Genomic DNA, 18,418 nt, shown 5'->3' with positions numbered 1-18,418 from the left:
ATCTTTAGGAGCACCCGGGTGCCTCAGTCATTAAGTGTCTGCCTTTGGCTCAGGTCGTGGTCCCAGGGTCCTGGGATCGAGCCCTGCGTCGGGCTCCCTGCTTGGCGGGAAGCCTGCTTCTCCCTCTCCCACTCCCCTTGCTGTGTTCCCTCTCTCACTGTCTCTCTCTGTCAAATAAATAAAATCTTTTAAAATAAATAAACAGAATCCTTAAAACGAACAGACAACCCCCCCCCCGGCCCCCCAAAGAAGGCCCAGAGCACATGCACACGTCTGCCGTGGGTCCTGGTCTATATTTGCACAAACCCTCACTCACCTTCAGTAACTTCCCAGTCCGGAAAGCCAGCTTCTCAAGAAAGTCCTCAGCATTCTCCCAAGAGTCAATCTTGTATGTCTTGCTGATATATTCCGGCTTTGCTCGTTCAAGTACAGCACCAATGTGGTCTTCAGGAGCCTTTATTTTTTCAACTTGAACCTAGATGTTAACAGGAAATTTCTGCCTTACAGACTTTACATGGAAACAGTGACGTTCACATTTGTAACAACATCTGAAAATAGATTTCAACACCATGATGCAAGTGGAGTCTAGCAGGGCCAGTCTCCGAGGTGGCCAGCCGCAGTCGGCTGAAAGGTCCCTGCACGCCAGCCACTGCCACAGAGCCCAGGACTCGACGCTGACCCCTGCTCACCACAAACTAACTGTGTGGTTCTGCAAGCAGTCTCAAGTTGGACCGTCTCACGCTACTCACTTGTAGAAATGGTGAAAAGCCTGCCAATCCCAGGACACAAAGAGAATTCGATAGTTTAAGGAAAGAGGGGAGGAATGTGCACAGGATGTATGGCCAGCAGCCCTGGCTAAGGTTAAGTGAAGCCATTTAAAGGTTTTGGTCATATTCAGAAACAAGTGAGGAAACGCCTGAGTTCCAAAATGACTCAGCCCATAAACCCTCGAAGATGAATGATCACTAAACATAAACAGGCCCTGCTTCCCTCTGGATCCCCTGTGTAAACTACAAACTCTTTTGTGGGATGACACTGACCAGATCTGCCCACGGCTCTACAGACTCCCCAAGCAGGCTTCAGTGGAATGGAGAGGCCGCCCTGCTGAGCGTCGTGTTCCTGAAGTCTGCTCAGACGGGATGACCCCAAACTGCCTTCCCAATGAGTGAAACGCAAAGGTATCCAATGTTCCCCCACAGAATGCTCCCCACAAAGGGCAAACAAAGAGCCTGTCAGGACCAAAAACACTCACCACTCCTTTCAGCACAATGTCTGTCTCCGAGTCTTCAGAGGGGTAAACCACACCTGGACAGTCGATAAGGAATATCCGACGCATCAAGGTGATATACTGCCAGACCTGAAGTCAGAAAGAAAGCTGGAGACTCCCCTGGGTCATACACTCAGAGTCTAATCTCGCAAAGCTACGAAGTCTCTCCTCTACTTGGGCCTTGCATGAGACACTTCCACGGAGTATAAACAACTGTTTCCACCAGCAAAGAGTCTAAAAGTAAGGCAGATAATATCAAGTCAACCTTTCCCTGACTTTTCAAAGTACTCTTCAAAGCTTAATACCGTCTGACCCCTCTTCCTTGCAGTAGAAGCATGCCGCTCCCCAAACACTATGTGCTTCAGAGTCTGTGCCCAACTGCCAGAATCTTCCGTAACACTGAGTTTTCTTTCATAACCCAGGCACCAAATATTCTTGGGTTACTTTTGTTTGTCAAATAAAAAGGCTGGAGTGACAATTTAAAACAGACTTAAAAATGAACAGCACCTCCCAGATCATGCCAAAGGCACACAGTGCCATACAAAGTCCTCTCGGTCTTACCCAAAAGAGCAGAGACAACTCTGGTACAAACCAAACTATCAAGTGGAGACTAAACTCTCAATGGTGGCCTTCATTCAAAAGAAGTAGATAGAAATCTCCATGGCCTAAACCACCACCCTCCATGGAAATAACATATGGAGACATAAATAAGGCCCCCTTGAGCTGGACGTACCTTTGTTTCACCTGCAATGGGGGCCACATTGCAAACTTTCTTGGAGCGCAATGTGTTTATCACAGAGCTCTTGCCAACATTTGGATAGCCAATGAACCCGACACTGATCTGCTTCTTGTCAGTGTGCAACTGTTCAAAAAAAGAATACACACCACATACACACAGTCATGAACATCCCCTGGGAAAAATAGGTTGTGTTACTTTGCTAATAAAACAAAGAATACGGGGCAAAGGTGTCACTAGAACTTGATCTAAAGCTCAGAAACACACCACCTACATTGTCTGAGTGGGCTGCACACACACACTTATTAATAAATCAGAGGTGACTCATTTCCTTGGTCGTCCATGTGTTATTGTTCTTGAATGTTTTAAGATTAAAAGTATGTAGGTCGAGAAGCAAAAGAAGAAAGAACTTGTTTGTCATCAGTTTGGAATACCATCCACAAATACACCAACTGGCAATCCCAAGACCCATCCCTCCTTTTCTCTGCACAATACGTTTTGCATTTTCATTGCCAAAAACAAACGACAGAAGAAGAAAAAAAGCAACCTCATAAGTTAGACCACTGGGTGAGAGTCTCAAGGAGACAGAGCTCAACAACAGTCTATAGCTAGTTGAGGACTTCTGATTAAAGATGGCAGACTGAATGGCCACACTGGCCTCACTCCCGCCACAAACCCCACTATGAAGACGGCAGTGGGAATGAACACATAGAAACCCCCAGAACCGGGCATATAAAACCAAAGAATGAGCTGCAAATGAGACAATAAAAACAAACATACGATGTTAGCAAAATACTAGCAGCTAAAAAGTAGTATCTAACTTGGCCCGCTACAAAGATAAAAGCCAAGGTAGAAAAACTAAAAATCCAGCAAAAATACTGCCAAAGAATCACAAAAACCCTCGGGAACTGGCTGGACAGCTACCGCTAAGGGGTCTGAAATAAGGACTAGCGAAAAGTCTGCGGAGCAGTGACACTGGTCTACCCCTCCCTCCCCCAGCACGGGCACCCAGCTTCTCTGCCCCAGTGCCTTACCAGATACTGATTTTTTTTTTTTTTTTTTGGAAACCCTGCATCTCTGGAAAGTATCTTTCATTTTCAGATCTAAATGGGAACCTAGATTTAGGGATAACAGCAGCTGAATGCAAGCGTTCCCAGTGTGATTAATTTCAAAGTCTTAAATATTGACAACCCTACCCCCGCTGAGTTCCCAGAACCCTGGCAGTCAAGCTTATACATCCCTGAGCTGGAGACTGGAAGACTCCTTTATGGGGAAACTCACAGATCCAAGAGTAAAGACCTATAGACACTGATACCAAGGGTGCCCTCCAACAAAATACTGGGTTTTTATCTAGTTACCCTACAGTGAAGTCCATTATTCAATAGGCCCACCCGCCCCCATAAAATTTCCATTGGCTTTTTAGTGGCTCACCCTTAAATATGAACAAAAAGCCAAGAATAACCAGAAATTTAAAGTGTGACACTAGTACAAGACAAAAAAAAAATACAAAAAAACACAAAAACTGGCAGGAAACAGAGTCAATGTAGGGAGAAGAAAATTTCAAAATACACTATTATCCTTCTCAGAAACAGATGACAGTTCATCGGTGAAACAAGATTAGGGGCAGGGCAATTCTTAAAAATGAGAGGCAAAATAAATGTTGTTAAGAACAGCTAGATGATCAAGTCAGAGAAACGTCCCATAATATAGAGCAAAACGTCACAAAGGCACCGAAATAAAGCAAAGAAAATTCAAGAATTAAACCAGGAGATAAAACCAATTTCCTGAACGAAAACAGATGATGGGGTGGAGGGCGGGGGGATCTCCAAGAAATAATACGGGAAAACAGCAGACAAAGTCCCGTCCAGTGCCTAACTCACTGAACAGTGAAAGACTCACCTTAAAGCACATCACTGTGAAACTTTAAAATGGGAGTTTTTTAAGAGATCCCAGCCACAACAGATCAGGAGTCACAATGGCCTCAGCTTTCTCAATGCCACACCAGAAGCCACCAGAGGACAATGTAGTGGTGCCCTCAGCATTCTGGGGACAAACAGTGTGAAGACAGAATAAAGGTATTTCCAAAACACAAGGTCTCAAAAAAGGTCTCCTCCAAGCACTGCTTCTCCAGAAGCTTTTGGAAAATATGTCCCATTAAAAGGAAGGAGTAAACCAGGGAAGAAAAAAAGACAAGAAAGAAGATCCTGTGTTGGATCCCTTGATCCCAATGAACAAGGGATCCAACCCAGGAGAGAGCCACAGGAATGCTCAGGATGACGGTGAAGGAGATCCCAGGAAGACGACTCTGCAGCCAGCCTAGGAGCAGCAGTCCCAACTGAAAGGGAGGTGCCCCAAGACTCTCAAAGCTCCCACTCTGCCAGAGGATTTGGTGACACGTTAGTGACCAACGAAAAGGAGCTAATTAACACCAGAGAAGACAGAAGGTTCTATTAGAAAGGAATCATAATCACAGCACTGTGTGCATCAGCTGGGCCTGATATTCTATGGTCATAATAATGTAAACGCTGAAGGCAATAGTCATCTAGCCAGATGATGTATAACGACAGAGGGAGAACAGAGGGAGGGGAGTATGTGTGGGGAGAGGACAGCTATAAGAAACTTAGTCCTCATTTTCCATAGCAGAGACTCAGCAAGTGTCTAAAACAGCAGGTGGTGGGGCATGGGGAATGGGGTGGGGGAGATCAGAAATAGAATCGTAAGCACATATTAAAAACATGGAAGAAAATAATGGAGGTAACTAACAGCCACGAGTTGGAAGTGTCCACTTCCGGGAAGTGGGGAAGGGTAGGACAGAGGACGTGTGTCCTTTGTTTGAAGCCAGGTAGAAGGAATGAGACACGCCAACGCCAAGCTGCAGGTACAGAACGTGAAGCTCTGAGAACATCTGCGAGGGCGACCTGGTCGCAGGGCTTCCCAGAGAAAGGGCCATTGGACCAGGGATCAGCAGGGGGCTTCCCGGGGAGGGGGCCGGTGTAGAAACTGCACAGGTCCAAAGTTGGAGGAGGCATGGCAGGCCTCACAAAGCCAGGATGGGAAACACAGGGAGTGTGCGGAGGGGCCCGGCCCCAAGCAGAGGAGGGACCGTCAGGTGCCAGGTGCCAGGGATACGGCAGAAAGGGAAGCAATGCTCGTCAAAGACAGGGGCGCTGGCTGAGCTGGAAGATACTTTCCGAAATCCCTTATAACCCCGAGGCTTTGGAGGTTTTACGGCTCTCAAACCCACACTTCTCATTACCAAGAGGGGGGAAGTGAGGTGCGTAACGTTCTGACGCACACTGGCAAGAGACAGTCTTCCACGGACCCACAGCTCCACACTCCAGGAGAGGCAGGTCAGGTCCCAGTACCTTTCCAAACTGCCGGAGAAGCTGAATAAACGCTCCTTTGCCAAAGGGGTTGGTAAGACTTGCATGGAAGGCAAGGGTCGGATAATCCTGGGAGAGGACAGCCACCCAACGTTTCTAAAGGGGGAAGAGAAGATATTTGTTTATTCATAATCCAGGAAGACTCAGAGCTTGAGTTATAGACCGTTTTTCACATAGACAGCTGTCTAAGGAAAATGTTAGCTGTAATTCTTTAAAATATATTTTTTTAAGGAACGACAGTTAATGCTTTGTCTTTTGTCTGACAAACACGGAACAATTACAAAACCGCCTTCGTTGTGACCGAACGCTGCTAATGTAACAGATGCGGAAAAGGCCTGTGGCTGTGGCACCTTCTCGTCCCGAACGGGCCACATCGCCCATCCCGTGGGTACTGCAGCCGCCCCTTCGCCAACCATCAGAGGGTAAAACCTGACTCTGCCCGCGGTCGGTGAAGCACATTTTAGTTTTGTTTTCAGTGAGAATGCTCCCACAACTACTAGGTCAAAAAGTCCAGCACTTTAATGTCTCAAATCCCAAAAACCAGGAACGGCCTTACTGACAGAGAACTTGGCCTCCGAGGAGCCAAGTGGCCTGGTAGTCTGTTCTGGGTAAGCAGCATACTTACTGTCGCCCAGGTTGGAACAAGGTCACATTTGTTAAGAACAAAGATAAGGTGTTTCCAGGGTTTTTCCTTCTTCAAGTAAGTCTCGATGTGAGGGGAACGGGTACCCATCGGATCTCTAGCATCAAGAACTTGAACTACAACATCTGAAGAATCTATCACCTGTGATTCAAAGAGGTGAAAATGAGTTGCTAATTTAGTACAGATGAAAAGTGGGAGATGGAGGACATTTAAAGGAACCAGAGAAAATAAAACAGTGAGAACTTCAAAACACGGGTAGGTTGTGGCCAATCTCAGTGCCCAGTGATCGGAATTCAAAACTTTTTCCAAATGTTGAGTAGAAGAAACTTGTCAAATTTCAAATAGGAAAACTAACTTAGATATAACCTACCCTACTTTGTGACTACTATTCATTATTGAATAAAATCATTTACTTCTTAGACTTCTAAAAGTTTCTACTGTCACAGGGTTTATGTATTTTACAAAAAAATTAAAACATTTAGTTTGCCTTCAGGGTACTATTTTCCTGTTAGGTTACTGTTGGATTATGGGACTGCGCTTGAAAGCCTTTAGTCGCCAAGAATTATCTCTAGTACGTGGACAAAACTCAGCCAAGTTGAAGAGCTGGACTGAGGACCAGGACTCAGGACACGCGAAGGCTCCTCCACGAACTAGCTGGGTGAGCTGGGTAAGGTATTCAACCTTTCTAGATGTGTGTTCTCATCTATAAATGACAGGGCTGGACTAAATAACTTAAAAACCCCCATGCAGCTCTAACCATGTATGATAAATCTAAAGTCTATGTAATGTAGCTTTTACTATTAAGAAATAAAAAAAAAGGCAGTTACCCAGAACAATGGTAGTATGTGCTTAGCCACACCCGTCCTGGTTTTGGAGGGGAATGCGGACAGTGGAGTTTGTGCTTTATTTGAGAGAGTTTCCATATATCAAGATCAGTTTTCTCATACAAGATCATGAAAGCCAAAGGAAGCAATCAGCAAGAAGGAACTGAAAGTCTTACCTTGTAGAGCTCACCCCATATTCTTTTGGACTGTCCCTTTTTATAAATCTCTTCTTGGGCTTCATTTCTAAATAAGAAAACACTCAAAGTGAGCAACTGGACCCTATAAAGAGGATGTTTAGGGAGAAGTCGACCACGTGCCACAGGAAAGGGCATCAAAACTACTTGGAGATGGGGCAAAAGCAAATTCTGTTGAAAAAGTGACTATACCCAAAATGTCCATCAATGGATGGATGGATTAAAAATGTGTTGTCCATATAACGGAGTATCATTCAGCAACGAAAAAAGAATAAAGTACTGACACAGGCTACACCACGGATGACCCTAGCGACATTCTGGTCATAAGCCAGACAGACAGAAACTGTAGGACTGCGCCTAATATCAAGTACCTCTAGTCAGAGTAGTCAAACTGCTAAGAGACAGAACACAGAATGGTGGCCACCAAGCGCTGGGAAGTTATTGTCTACAGTAAAGACTTTCAGTTTGGGATGACATGAAAGAGTTCTGGAAGCAGACATGGAGCCGTGAAGGCTGCAAAACCACATGGATGTGCTTAATGCCACTGAATTGCAGGCTTCAAAATGACTGAAATGATACATTTTATGTACAGTATACCACAGTAAAAAATTTAATGTAAAAAAAAGGTGACTCAAGAGGGGTGCCTGGGTGGCTCAGTCGTTAAGCATCTACCTTCGGCTCAGGTCAGGATCCCAGGGTCCTGGGATCGAGCCCCGCGTCGGGCTCCCTGCTCCACGGGAAGCCTGCTCCTCTCTCTCCCACTCCCCCTGCTTGTGTTCCCTCTCTCATTGTGTCTCTCTCTGTGAAATAAATAAAATCTTTAAAAACTAATTTAAAAAGTGATTCAAGAAACACCAGGTATTGGCAAGGATGTGGAGAAAGGAGAACCCTCATGCACTGCTGGTGGGAATGCAAACTGGTGTAGCCACTCTGCAAAACAGAATGGAGGGTCCTCAAAAAGTTAAAAATAGAACTACCATGTGATCCAGTAATTGCACTCCTGGGTATCACCCAAAGAATACAAAAACACTAATTTTTAAAAGACATATGCAACCCTACGTTTATAGCAGCATGATTTACAGCAGCCAAATCATGCAGGCAGCCCAAGGGGCCAACAACTGGTGAATGGATAAAGAAGTTGCGGTACACACACACAATGGAACATTACTCAGCCATCAAAAAGAGCGAAATCTCGCCATTTGCAACAACATGGATGGAGCTAGAGAGTATAATGCTACGCAAAATAAGTCAGAGAAAGACAAATACCACAGGACTTCACTCATATGTGGAATTTAAGAAACAAAACAAATGAGCAAAGCGGGGGGGGGAGAGAAAAATAAACCAAGAAACAGATTCTTAACTCTAGAGAACAAATTGATGGTCAGCAGAGGGGAGGCAGGTGAGGGGATGGGTGAAAGACGTGATAGGAGTTAAAGAGTGCACTTATCATGATGAATAAATGATAAAAAATTAAAAAAAATTTTAAACCATAGATCATACATAAAAAATATGAAAACATTTAGAAATTTCAAAAATAAAAATATTTTATTATTTTTTAAAGGCATATTTTCTTTTAAGATTTTATTTTTAATTAATCTCTACACCCAATGTGGGGCTCAAACTTCCAACCCTCAAAATCAAGGGTCACATGCTCTAACGACTGAGCCAGCCAGGTGCCCCCCAAAATAAAAATATTTTAAAAAGTGACTGCAGGTAGGGGCCCCTGGATGGCGCAGTCGGTTAAGCATCCGACTCTTGGTTTTGGCTCAGGTCATGATCTCAGGGTTGTGAGATCGAGTCCCCATGTCCAGGATGGGAGTCTGCTTGAGTTTCTCTCTCCCCTGTCCCTCCCCCTACCCACCACACACTCGCTCTCTCTCAAATTAAATCCTAAAAACAAAAGTGACTGTAGCTATGTGACATGTCACGGAAGATTATGACCTGAGTCAATCTATACTTCATAGGAAGAGAAATTTTTCTAATAAGGCTGAGAATCTGTTTCTCCACTAGCCTCACAGACATTTACCCAGTGTCTCGGAAACAAAAATGGTTGTCTTCTCCCCCATTATCTACTGTACCTTTTGGAGGAGGAAAAATTCCTATCAGCAGAAGCACACAAAGTCCAAATGTTTCTATGAAGAAAAGAGCCGCCTCTCTTGCCTGGCCTAAAATGGCCTAGCATCATCGGCAGGAGACGCACAGCTAGACGTGGGCTGTCCACAGCACCGGGGTGGCCCTGCTGCAGTTGAGCGACAGCACCTCAGTGCTGACGCACCTGGCACACTCACAAGGGTGAATAGGGAACACTGGTCAACCCTTTTGGAGGGTGCCAGGCAGCTGCCTGCCAAAAACACGCACGTTCTCAGACATAGTCATTTCCCCAATAAGAATGTATCTTAGGGAAAGAATTAAGAAGATTCCATCACACTGATGTTTTACCCTAGCCTTACTTACCACAGGGTCAAACTATAAACAGCATAAATGTTCCACAGTGGGACTGTCGATTAAGTACTGACATAGAAATATACTGTTAATAATTTAGAAAAATATTTTTTCTAAATATTTATCTAAAATAAAAGGCAAGCTAGGGTGTCTGGGTGGCTCAGTTGGTTAAGTGTCTGCCTTTGGCTCAGGTCATGATCCCAGGGTCCTGGGATCAAGTCCTGCATCGGGCTCCCTGCTTGGCAGGGAGCCTGCTTCTCCCTCTGCCTGTCCCCCCTGCTCATGATCTCTCCCTCTCTCACACTTCCACTTTCTCTCTCAAATAAATAAAATCTTTAAAAATATATTTTTAAAAAATAAAATAAAGGGCAAATTAAAATACAGTCTTAAGGTATTATATTTATAAGTGAACATGGAGTGTAAAAAAGATCTAGAATAATCTAGATTCTTGACCTTCCTTAGGGTATGAACTCCTATGAGAACACAAAGCTATCGATCCTTCTCCTCCCCTCCCCAAAACAAGTACAAGACCAACAAAACACCACCACCTTTATGCTTGTACGTACATCTTCCACGTTATCTTCCGAGGGTCACAAGAAACTCAAAGGCCATCCGTGAATCTCCAGTGGTCCAGAGTCTCTGTTTAAGGAAGCCCTGACCTTCACAATTTTAACAAGTAACATGGTCGGCGGGATTATGAGTAGTTCTTAGTTTCTTTGTGTTGCATTTCTAATTTAACTATATATTCAAAACTGTCTTTCCTAGACTTTACTGCTATTATAACGAAGTAAAAAAAGTTATTTATTTTTATTTGGGGAGTGAAAAAAGAAACCCAGAGGAAACAAGCCACCTCAAATTATTTTCATTCTGGCCCTAGCTTCACAAATTTTTCTAGTCAAAGGGAAGAAGAGCACTATCAATCTGGGAGTTAAAGCACTGGGGACACCTGGGTGGTTCAGTCAAGCGTCTGCCTTCGGCTCAGGTCATGATCCCAGGGTCCTGGGATCGAGCCCCGTGTCAGGCTCCCTGTTGAGCTGGGGGGCCTGCTTCTCCCTCTCCCCCTGCCGCTCCCCCTGCTTATATGCTGTCAAATAAATATCTTTTAAAAAAAAAAAGGAGTTAAAGCACTGAGCTTCATGTGGGTAAAATAAAGGTAAAGACAATGTTTTGTTGCAGAAGAGCAAATGAGAGTGGTATGAACGTTCAAATTGTACCTGACACCAGTGTCTTCAGTGACCAGGTCACGATCCTTGCCCTGGTCGTAGCTCTCACTGGACATTTCTGCATTTTCTAGAAGAGACTGCATATCACTAACAAATAAGTTTGGTCGCTTCCTCTGTGACTTCGGGCCAAATGTAGTTTCAAAGCTTTCAGTATCAAGAATGTGCACCTTTGAGTTCTAAAGAGAAAAGAGAATTATTCATAAAGCTAAGGAAGGCGCGGAGCAAAAGTGAAAGTTAAAAACCGACCTGGGAAAGGTTTTCTTCCTTTATTTTTCCAAAGCTCAACCCGTACCCAAAACTACAACATGGATGCAGCTTGGTTTCAAATCAGCCTGAAATCACAAAAGCACTTGTTCCCCAATTCTGAAATTCTGTAAGCCTCCTTGGAGAAATACAAAGTAATGCAAATAGTCAAAGCAAGTACGAATAGTTGTGTAAGACTTGCCAAAAACTCTGCTTTATTTCATGTATCATAAATCTCAGTCAAATGTAATTAAGGCTACAATGATGAACATTAACTTAACTTTTCTTTTTTTTTTTGAGCTTTCAGACAAGTGCATAAAATTCGCCAAATTCACAGATTTTGTCAAGGACAATCATACTCAAATTTGTGGGTTTTTTTAAACCAACTGTAAATGCCAACTTTTTCTTGGAAGTTAATTTCTTTCATGGCTAAAAGGAATTGCTTGTTTTGTAAGATGCATTTTAGTTTCAGATAACATTTTCCCTAATTTAGGTAACGTTTTTATTAAATGCACATGGAAAGTCTTCAGATGAAAAACAGCTAGCAAAAGTCCAAAATAATAGTTTAGATGTGATAAAAAGGAACCTGATACTAACTAGAACTTGCTGTGCCTGTAAAGGAGTTACGGGCATAGGAATTTTTGAAGCAGGATAAAAGTCAAAGTTTGAGTTAGAATCTATCATGTAACAGATGTTAACAGCCGGCAGCGAATGCCCTCAAAAAAAAAAAAAAAAAAAAAAAAATTTGCCCTCTGCCCTGCAGTACAAAGCTCCTCTATAAGCACCAGCTACTAAATGCGGATGATGGAGCCACGCCTGTGGCTTCTGACCTTGATTCCCGCCCCCCCAATTCCCAAAGATCCTTAAGCTATGGTCACCTTTTCAGATTCTCTAACCCATCTCCTCTTAGTTCAGTTTTACCCACTCTCTACCCTCCCACAAGGGAACATCCCCAAACAGAAGGGTCAGGTTTTACATGGGAACTAAGTACTCATGTCACTGGGAAAACTGTTTAAAGTTATCCTTGGAAATCTCATAAATCACCTATAAAGCACAGTACACAAGGAGGTGTGCATGGAAAGCTAAACATTAACAAGTACCACACAGTTATAGGCAGTAGGCAATAAAGGACACAAATCAAATGTTACAGTATTTTTGCTCTATTGCTACAGAATTAGTCATTATAATGTGCACAGAGCTAAAAGTTAAAGCATATCTGATTTGACTCCACTGTGTAGCCATCTCAGATTTAAGTTTCATAACCAGTAGTAGATACCGCACTAAAATAAATAGGTAAGGTTTCAAGGCCAAAGCACAAAACTCCTCCCTTACTCTGAGTACCTATCTGCATCAAAATCCCAGCTGATTTGCTGCAGCTGTGGACCCTTCGGCCTACAGATCAGCGATTGAAGTCTGAATTTTAGAAGCACTGAACAACTGGAATGGGCAACAAAGCAATAAATCCATAATAAAAACCTCTCTGTTCTTCTCATAAACAAGATTCAATAGTTTGTTAAAAGATGGCTTTAGGGAGAACAGACAAAAGAGAACAAGGGAAATGAGCAACTTGTCTGTGGTTCATGAATTACACTCATGTGTTTTCCTGAAAGAAAACAGTCATTCCACTAATAGGCGCCATTCTTCTAGTCCGTCATAAAACAAAGCATAATTGACAAAACCTGAGGCAATAAGCAGGCCTTGGTTTTTATTTTGTTCTGCGAGTAAACAATTTTCTTTGAACTGTTTAATCCATGTATGCATGTCAATGTTTCCTTCCCCTCCTTACATTGGAACCAAGGCTTATGTACTGGCTACATTTCTGGGAATTATTCAATGCAAGTAAAAACGTGCAAACATTAGGCCATTTTTTTGGTTATGTGTGAAACTCATTCCACTTCAAGCTCGATTCCATCCTTACTGTCCTCCAACTCCAGCGATTAAGAACCAATCTGACCAGCACCCTTTCCTTTGCTGGAAAGAATTCCAAGGGTCTCACAGAAGCTGAAAGTACACAGCACCAAAGGGCTCCCCCCTATCAACCCAATCCCAATTCCACATTTCCCTAAAGTTTGATGGAGTCACCACTTAAACTAGTTTGCCTAACAAAAAAACGTACAACTAGTGCTAGTAATAGCCATGCTCTATCTAGCTATTAGGCGGTGTGCTATGTGTTCACTATATGCCAAATGCCTCATCTTCATCTGATCACTGAAAGGAGGTAGGTTTCCTTGACTTTAGAGCCAGGGAAAGCTCATGGAGAAACCTAAGGCTCTACACGTAAGGGGAGAGCAAAGACTAAGTCAGGCCTGACTCCCAAGCCTGTGCTCTGATTCACTAGGGACTGCACCTTCCTGACACAGTGTGCTTCATACCAAGGTGAGACCCCTAACAAAGGAGAAAGCTCATCAGTACTGCACGATGAGAAGATCCACTCTTCTCTACAGAAGAACAAAAGACAAAGCTGGTCGAGAGGGCTCAGCATGAACTGTGCCTAAGAAATTCCATTGCCAGGGATATCCTCCAACTTACATGAGGCTGGATCCGATCATGGAGAAGAGACATGGGTAACTTGCTTTGCTTCATGACAACTTTGTATGGATCCTTCATAACTGTGCCCATTTCCTCTTGAAATTTCTGTAACGATGACTGTTTAATCACACGTGTGTTTCCTGTTTTGAAGAAGAATGTTGCCATTTAATAAAGAACTCCTTTTTGCTTCTGCATCCTTCTTCCCGATGACACAGGGAAAAGCAAGACTTTGAATTACCCTGGCTTTACCCAAACACCTGATACATCCATCCCATGGATCCATTTTCAAACTTAAAAGGGGGGGGGGGGGACAAGAACAAAAAAACTGCCTCTCCTGCACTCATAGACTATGAACTAATCCACCAACCCCGACACACAAAGGGTTTCAAGAGTTTTCCAAGCCCAATTTCCTGACTGGATGAAACTGAAAAATCAACATCACTGAATGGAACTGAGATTTGACAAACATCCGACACTTCCTGCTATATCTGGCAAAGAAATTTGGAGCCAATCAGAGCTGATCTATCAGTCTACACAGAGAATCCTGAAGGACAGAACCCGGGTCAGAGTTACCACTTTTTATGGTTATGAGCGTTTGAAAGGACTATTAAATTAGCCAATAAATCCATGCAAGGGAACCAAATAAAGCTATATAACACTACCTGGAGAACACCTGGGAAGCGAGGGGGCCTGAAACACATATTCAACAGAACAGCTCACTGGAGCACAAATGCAGAACCCAAGATGGCGAGGGCTACGAATCTGGTGCCGATGACACTGGGCTCACTGCAGGCTGTGTACGACTCTCAGCGCCGCACACCTGCTCACCCACGGATCTCCCACAGCAGTCCTACGAGATACGGACTGCTTTTAGCCTCATTTTAGAGACCGGAAACCAGTGAACAGAGAGACAAAATAACTTGCCCACGGTCACAGAAATGGCAGAACCAGAATGCACACACAGGTGGTCTGGACCAGTATAGAGCCACGACGCTAAACACCTCTCTAAAAGGTTTTTCTTTGACACTTTCCCCAAGGTGCAGCTTCCTAGAGGGTATGCTGTCAAAAGACAGGCTGAAAGGTAGCTGCCACCTTCCACCAACACAGAGGTCAAGCACCGGGCAAACAATGGGGTCTGACCATCTGACTGGCCCACACACCTAGCAGGGACTAAGGGAAAGCCCACACTGAAAGGAAGGTGCAGTTTCCAAGAAGGAAGCCCCGATCCCCTTCTATTCATTCTTGGGAAAGACCAACAAGAGATCCTTCCACTGGCACTCAGTGCAAATCGCCATTAAGAAACATTTCAAAGGAACGGCCAACGATTGCACTTATATTTCGTGTTAAAGGTACCAACATATCTGCAAGGCCTCTCTCAAACAGCCATCTCTCCAGGCCACCAGAACTGAAGAGATGAGAGTTCTCAGGTCTGTGAAGGTCAGTCAGGATGGCTTTATCTGTTTAGGAGGGTTCACTTACAATTAACGACGATGAGCTCTTTACAAAAAGTATTTATTTTTTATTATTATTATTTTTAAAGATTTTATTTGACAGAGACACAGCAAGAGAGGGAACACAAGCAGGGGGAGAGGGAGAGGGAGAAGCAGGCTTCCCGCGGAGCAGGGAGCCCGATGCGGGGCTCGATCCCAGGACCCCGTGATCATGACCTGAGCCAAAGGCAGATGTTTAACAACTGAGCCACCCAGGTGCCCCTACAAAAAGAATTTATTTATGGAATCCACCACCACTACTGCTTTTCTCAGCACTTTTCCCACTATGGGTACTTCTCAGCCATTTCTCATATAATCTTTGACAGTTCGGCTCACCCCCAAACTTCTGCCCTTTAGACACCTTTTAAGCCTACCCTTTTCCATACAGCACCCGTCGGGTAGAGCAAAAGTGACAGAGGCCGATACTCACCAAACCACTTAATATTTGGTTCCACTCTTGCCACCGTGCCAGAAGCCACTGTGGACTGATACTGCAGAGGCTTAATCACTTTACCACGACTGTTCCTAAATTGAGGAAGTAACAGATTCTGGTTGATGACAGAAGAAAGGCAAGAGCAAAGCCTGGTTTCCAGAACACCCTTTCCATCAAAAGGAGCTTTTTTCTTTTTTTGGTTTTAAATGATCATGAAATACAGATTTCAGTAAACAAAAAGTACTTCTACATTTGAAACAGATTGTCCAAAAGTCATTTAACCTCTTGCAACACAGCACGTAATGATTTCTGCTGGATGAATAACAAATAATGCTGATGTTAAAAAATCTGTTTACTGTTTGCTTTAAAAAAAAAACCCACATACATGAGTTTTTTTGGTAATTATTTGAAGACTGGTTTAAATGAATTTTAAGTAGAGGGTGATTTATGCTGGAATTCAAAATTCTAAAACAAACAGCAGAGTAGGTGACTAAGGCAGATTAAGTTCATTGACGTTTGTGTTTTAGACACATCTTTCAGAACGGATGAAGAATCTAATTACCAAACAAATTAAGACCAGCTAGCAAAATGCCACGCTCAGCAAGTCCCCGTGGTAGAGGCTGCCTCAGCAGAACTCACAGTTGTGATGAGTTTCCAAGTGCCACAATGTTGTGATCTAAAGTCTCGAATTAAAAAACAAGTTTCCCGGCTGCTTTCATAACTACAGGCCTATATGTTTTGTTAAAGAAAACCAGAGTTCTCTTGAGGGATATTTAACTTGAGATTTAATGTGCTATCCGCGAACGCCGAGGCTGTGAGGAATAAAACCTCCACTGGCTGTACAGATTTGTGACACAAACACTATTTCACCACCTGCTACCCATGTCTTGAACCAAAAATTTGCCATTTATCTTAACAGCACCCGTATCAGATGATATTTGAAAATATGGTACTCCTATTTAGGGGATGTGGGGGTGGGAACATTAGAGGTGATTAGGTCTCAGCTAGGAGTCCAGGGCACGAAGGAAAGGAAAGCATGACAACGTGGAATGCTCACCTGCGCTCCTTTTGCCGGTACATATTCAGGCGCCGGATTGTGGCCCGGTCCCTCATGTTTTGGCCTCCTGCTCCCTGCACTCGATCTAGGAAAGACAGAAGTAGACTGCGAACTATTTGATAACCAAGTTTAAGTATGGCCGTTGCCTCAAACACACCAACTAGTTCAGAGTAGGCAAGCTGTCGCCTTGCTACAAAACATCTACTCTCTCCCTCTACCACCCCAACAAAATTATCATCATGGAAGCTACCAAGTGTACCTGGTATGACAAAGCTGACCTAATCTCTGATTCTCAATATGACTGTGTTTGATAAGAGTTAATAATTTTGGGCATTAATTGTGGCCCTGTGCAATCCACATTACAGGCGTCACCTCACGTAATCCATAGAATAATCCTACAAAGAGAGATACATCAGCCTCATTCCTTAGGCTAAGAAACTGAGGCACAGGTGGCCAGACATCTTGCCCAAGATCACACAGCTACTAAATGGCAGAGCCAGAATTTGAACAAAAGCATTAGATCACCACCTGTGCTCTTACCCGTGGGTCTCAATTGAGCAAATACCGAGTGCCTGCTACATGCAAGGCACCACGGAGACTACGATTTTGATACTTAAGTGTTCCTTCTGTACCAGTTTCTTAATTTCCTAATGTTTTTGTTGAATCAACAGCAAAGTAGGTAGCGATTCTTGCCTTACATCTCAGAGGGAAAGAGAAGGACAAATAAGCATGCTAAGACTAGCCTAGCTTTGCCTTTTGGGGATATCTTCCGGTCACCTGTCTACTCCTGAAGTGATGCAGTAGAAAACAGGCTGAAATCCCAGTCCTGGTGGCTCTACCGCTCATCAACTGTACCAGCTTTGATGAGCCACTTCCCCATTTTGGCTCCACCTCTTCACCTATCACATCATAACCTCTAAGGGCCTTTTTGGGTCTAACAGTCTAAGATTCCAGTCTACGCAAATTGAATAATTTATCAGCAATCCAGGGAGAACATTCGATGTGATCAGTTCAAGTCCTCAAAAACTTTAAACCATATTTAAAAACAAAGTGTTATTAACTAAACCCAATAGAAGGGACTCCCCCAAAGATGATCTTGTTCATCCTGCAGGTAGAAACTCAGCAAAACTCATAAACATCTCTAAAAACATCCTTACTGAAATGATCATTAGTTATCTAACTGTAGGGTTTTCTGTGCCCTTTACCAGGTGGGATGACTCGAGAGCCAAGTATACAAACCCTTTCTCATTTAAACGATCAAAGCAAGAGTGGCAGGCAAGTGTGGTCAAGTGTGAAACGTCAGCTGGGTCGGCCCTAACACCACCTGTAATCTGACTTTATCTAATTTACTTCTAACAATTCCCTGAGCTGGAAAGCTGGAATCATACAAGACTGAAATACGTTGGGGGAGGGGCTGACATACACAGGAACGCGAGAGGAGGTCAAGATCACTGCCCTTTCCAACGCAGAGCTTCCCAGTCTCCGCATCTCACAACTGGAGATGCCCCAAGGCTGCCAGACCTGAGTGTTCACTTTCCTCGACGTCAGACCGGGGGCCTGGCACCTGGCCCTGAGGCGTGCAAGATGTCAGCCCTCCTCAGTGCCTCCGAATGAAAAAACCACCTTCTCCCTTCTCGTCCCCAATGGCCACTCGGCGAGAGGCCACTCCAAGCAACGCCGCCCGGTGTCCCTCCTCCCCCCGACCACCTCGGAGCCCTCCCCACCAAGCTTCCTTCAAGCTCCACCCTCCGCGAGCCCCGCCGCCTGTACCAGGGTTTGTGCTGGCCTTGGAGGGGTTGATGGTGCTCCGTCCTTTGTACTTGGGCTTCACCATCTTGCCGACGGGACGGGAACCGGAGCGCTAGATCCGGCCTCGGGCGGGTACACGAGCTCGTAACTTCCCAAGCCCTGCCGAAGGGACCCTCGGCAACCACACTCAACCACGTGTGCGCCG

At 44.2% G+C, this 18,418-nt stretch overlaps 1 protein-coding gene across 1 annotated transcript in view; it reads right to left on the bottom strand.

Annotated features, from left to right (window-relative positions):
- Positions 1–18,418, bottom strand: part of GNL2 (G protein nucleolar 2) — a 23,978-nt gene extending 5,560 nt beyond the window's left edge. Inside the window, exons 1-11 of the mRNA XM_028113902.2 lie at positions 18,235–18,418; positions 16,465–16,549; positions 15,405–15,499; positions 13,485–13,624; positions 10,704–10,888; positions 7,030–7,096; positions 6,012–6,170; positions 5,369–5,482; positions 2,001–2,129; positions 1,253–1,357; positions 317–475 (exon numbers count right to left, since the gene is read on the bottom strand). Of these exons, the coding sequence (XP_027969703.1) occupies positions 317–475; positions 1,253–1,357; positions 2,001–2,129; positions 5,369–5,482; positions 6,012–6,170; positions 7,030–7,096; positions 10,704–10,888; positions 13,485–13,624; positions 15,405–15,499; positions 16,465–16,549; positions 18,235–18,298 (1,302 nt within the window). The 5' untranslated portion in view covers positions 18,299–18,418. The remainder of the gene's footprint in view (positions 1–316; positions 476–1,252; positions 1,358–2,000; positions 2,130–5,368; positions 5,483–6,011; positions 6,171–7,029; positions 7,097–10,703; positions 10,889–13,484; positions 13,625–15,404; positions 15,500–16,464; positions 16,550–18,234) is intronic.

This window comes from Eumetopias jubatus, unplaced genomic scaffold (assembly GCF_037043125.1).
Source record: "Eumetopias jubatus isolate StellerSeaLion01/CBP00866 unplaced genomic scaffold, mEumJub1_p1.0 scaffold_4, whole genome shotgun sequence".
NCBI lineage: Eukaryota > Metazoa > Chordata > Mammalia > Carnivora > Otariidae > Eumetopias > Eumetopias jubatus.
The sequence above is the reverse complement of the archived record's forward strand: the minus strand, read 5'-3'. Positions and strand labels throughout refer to the sequence as shown.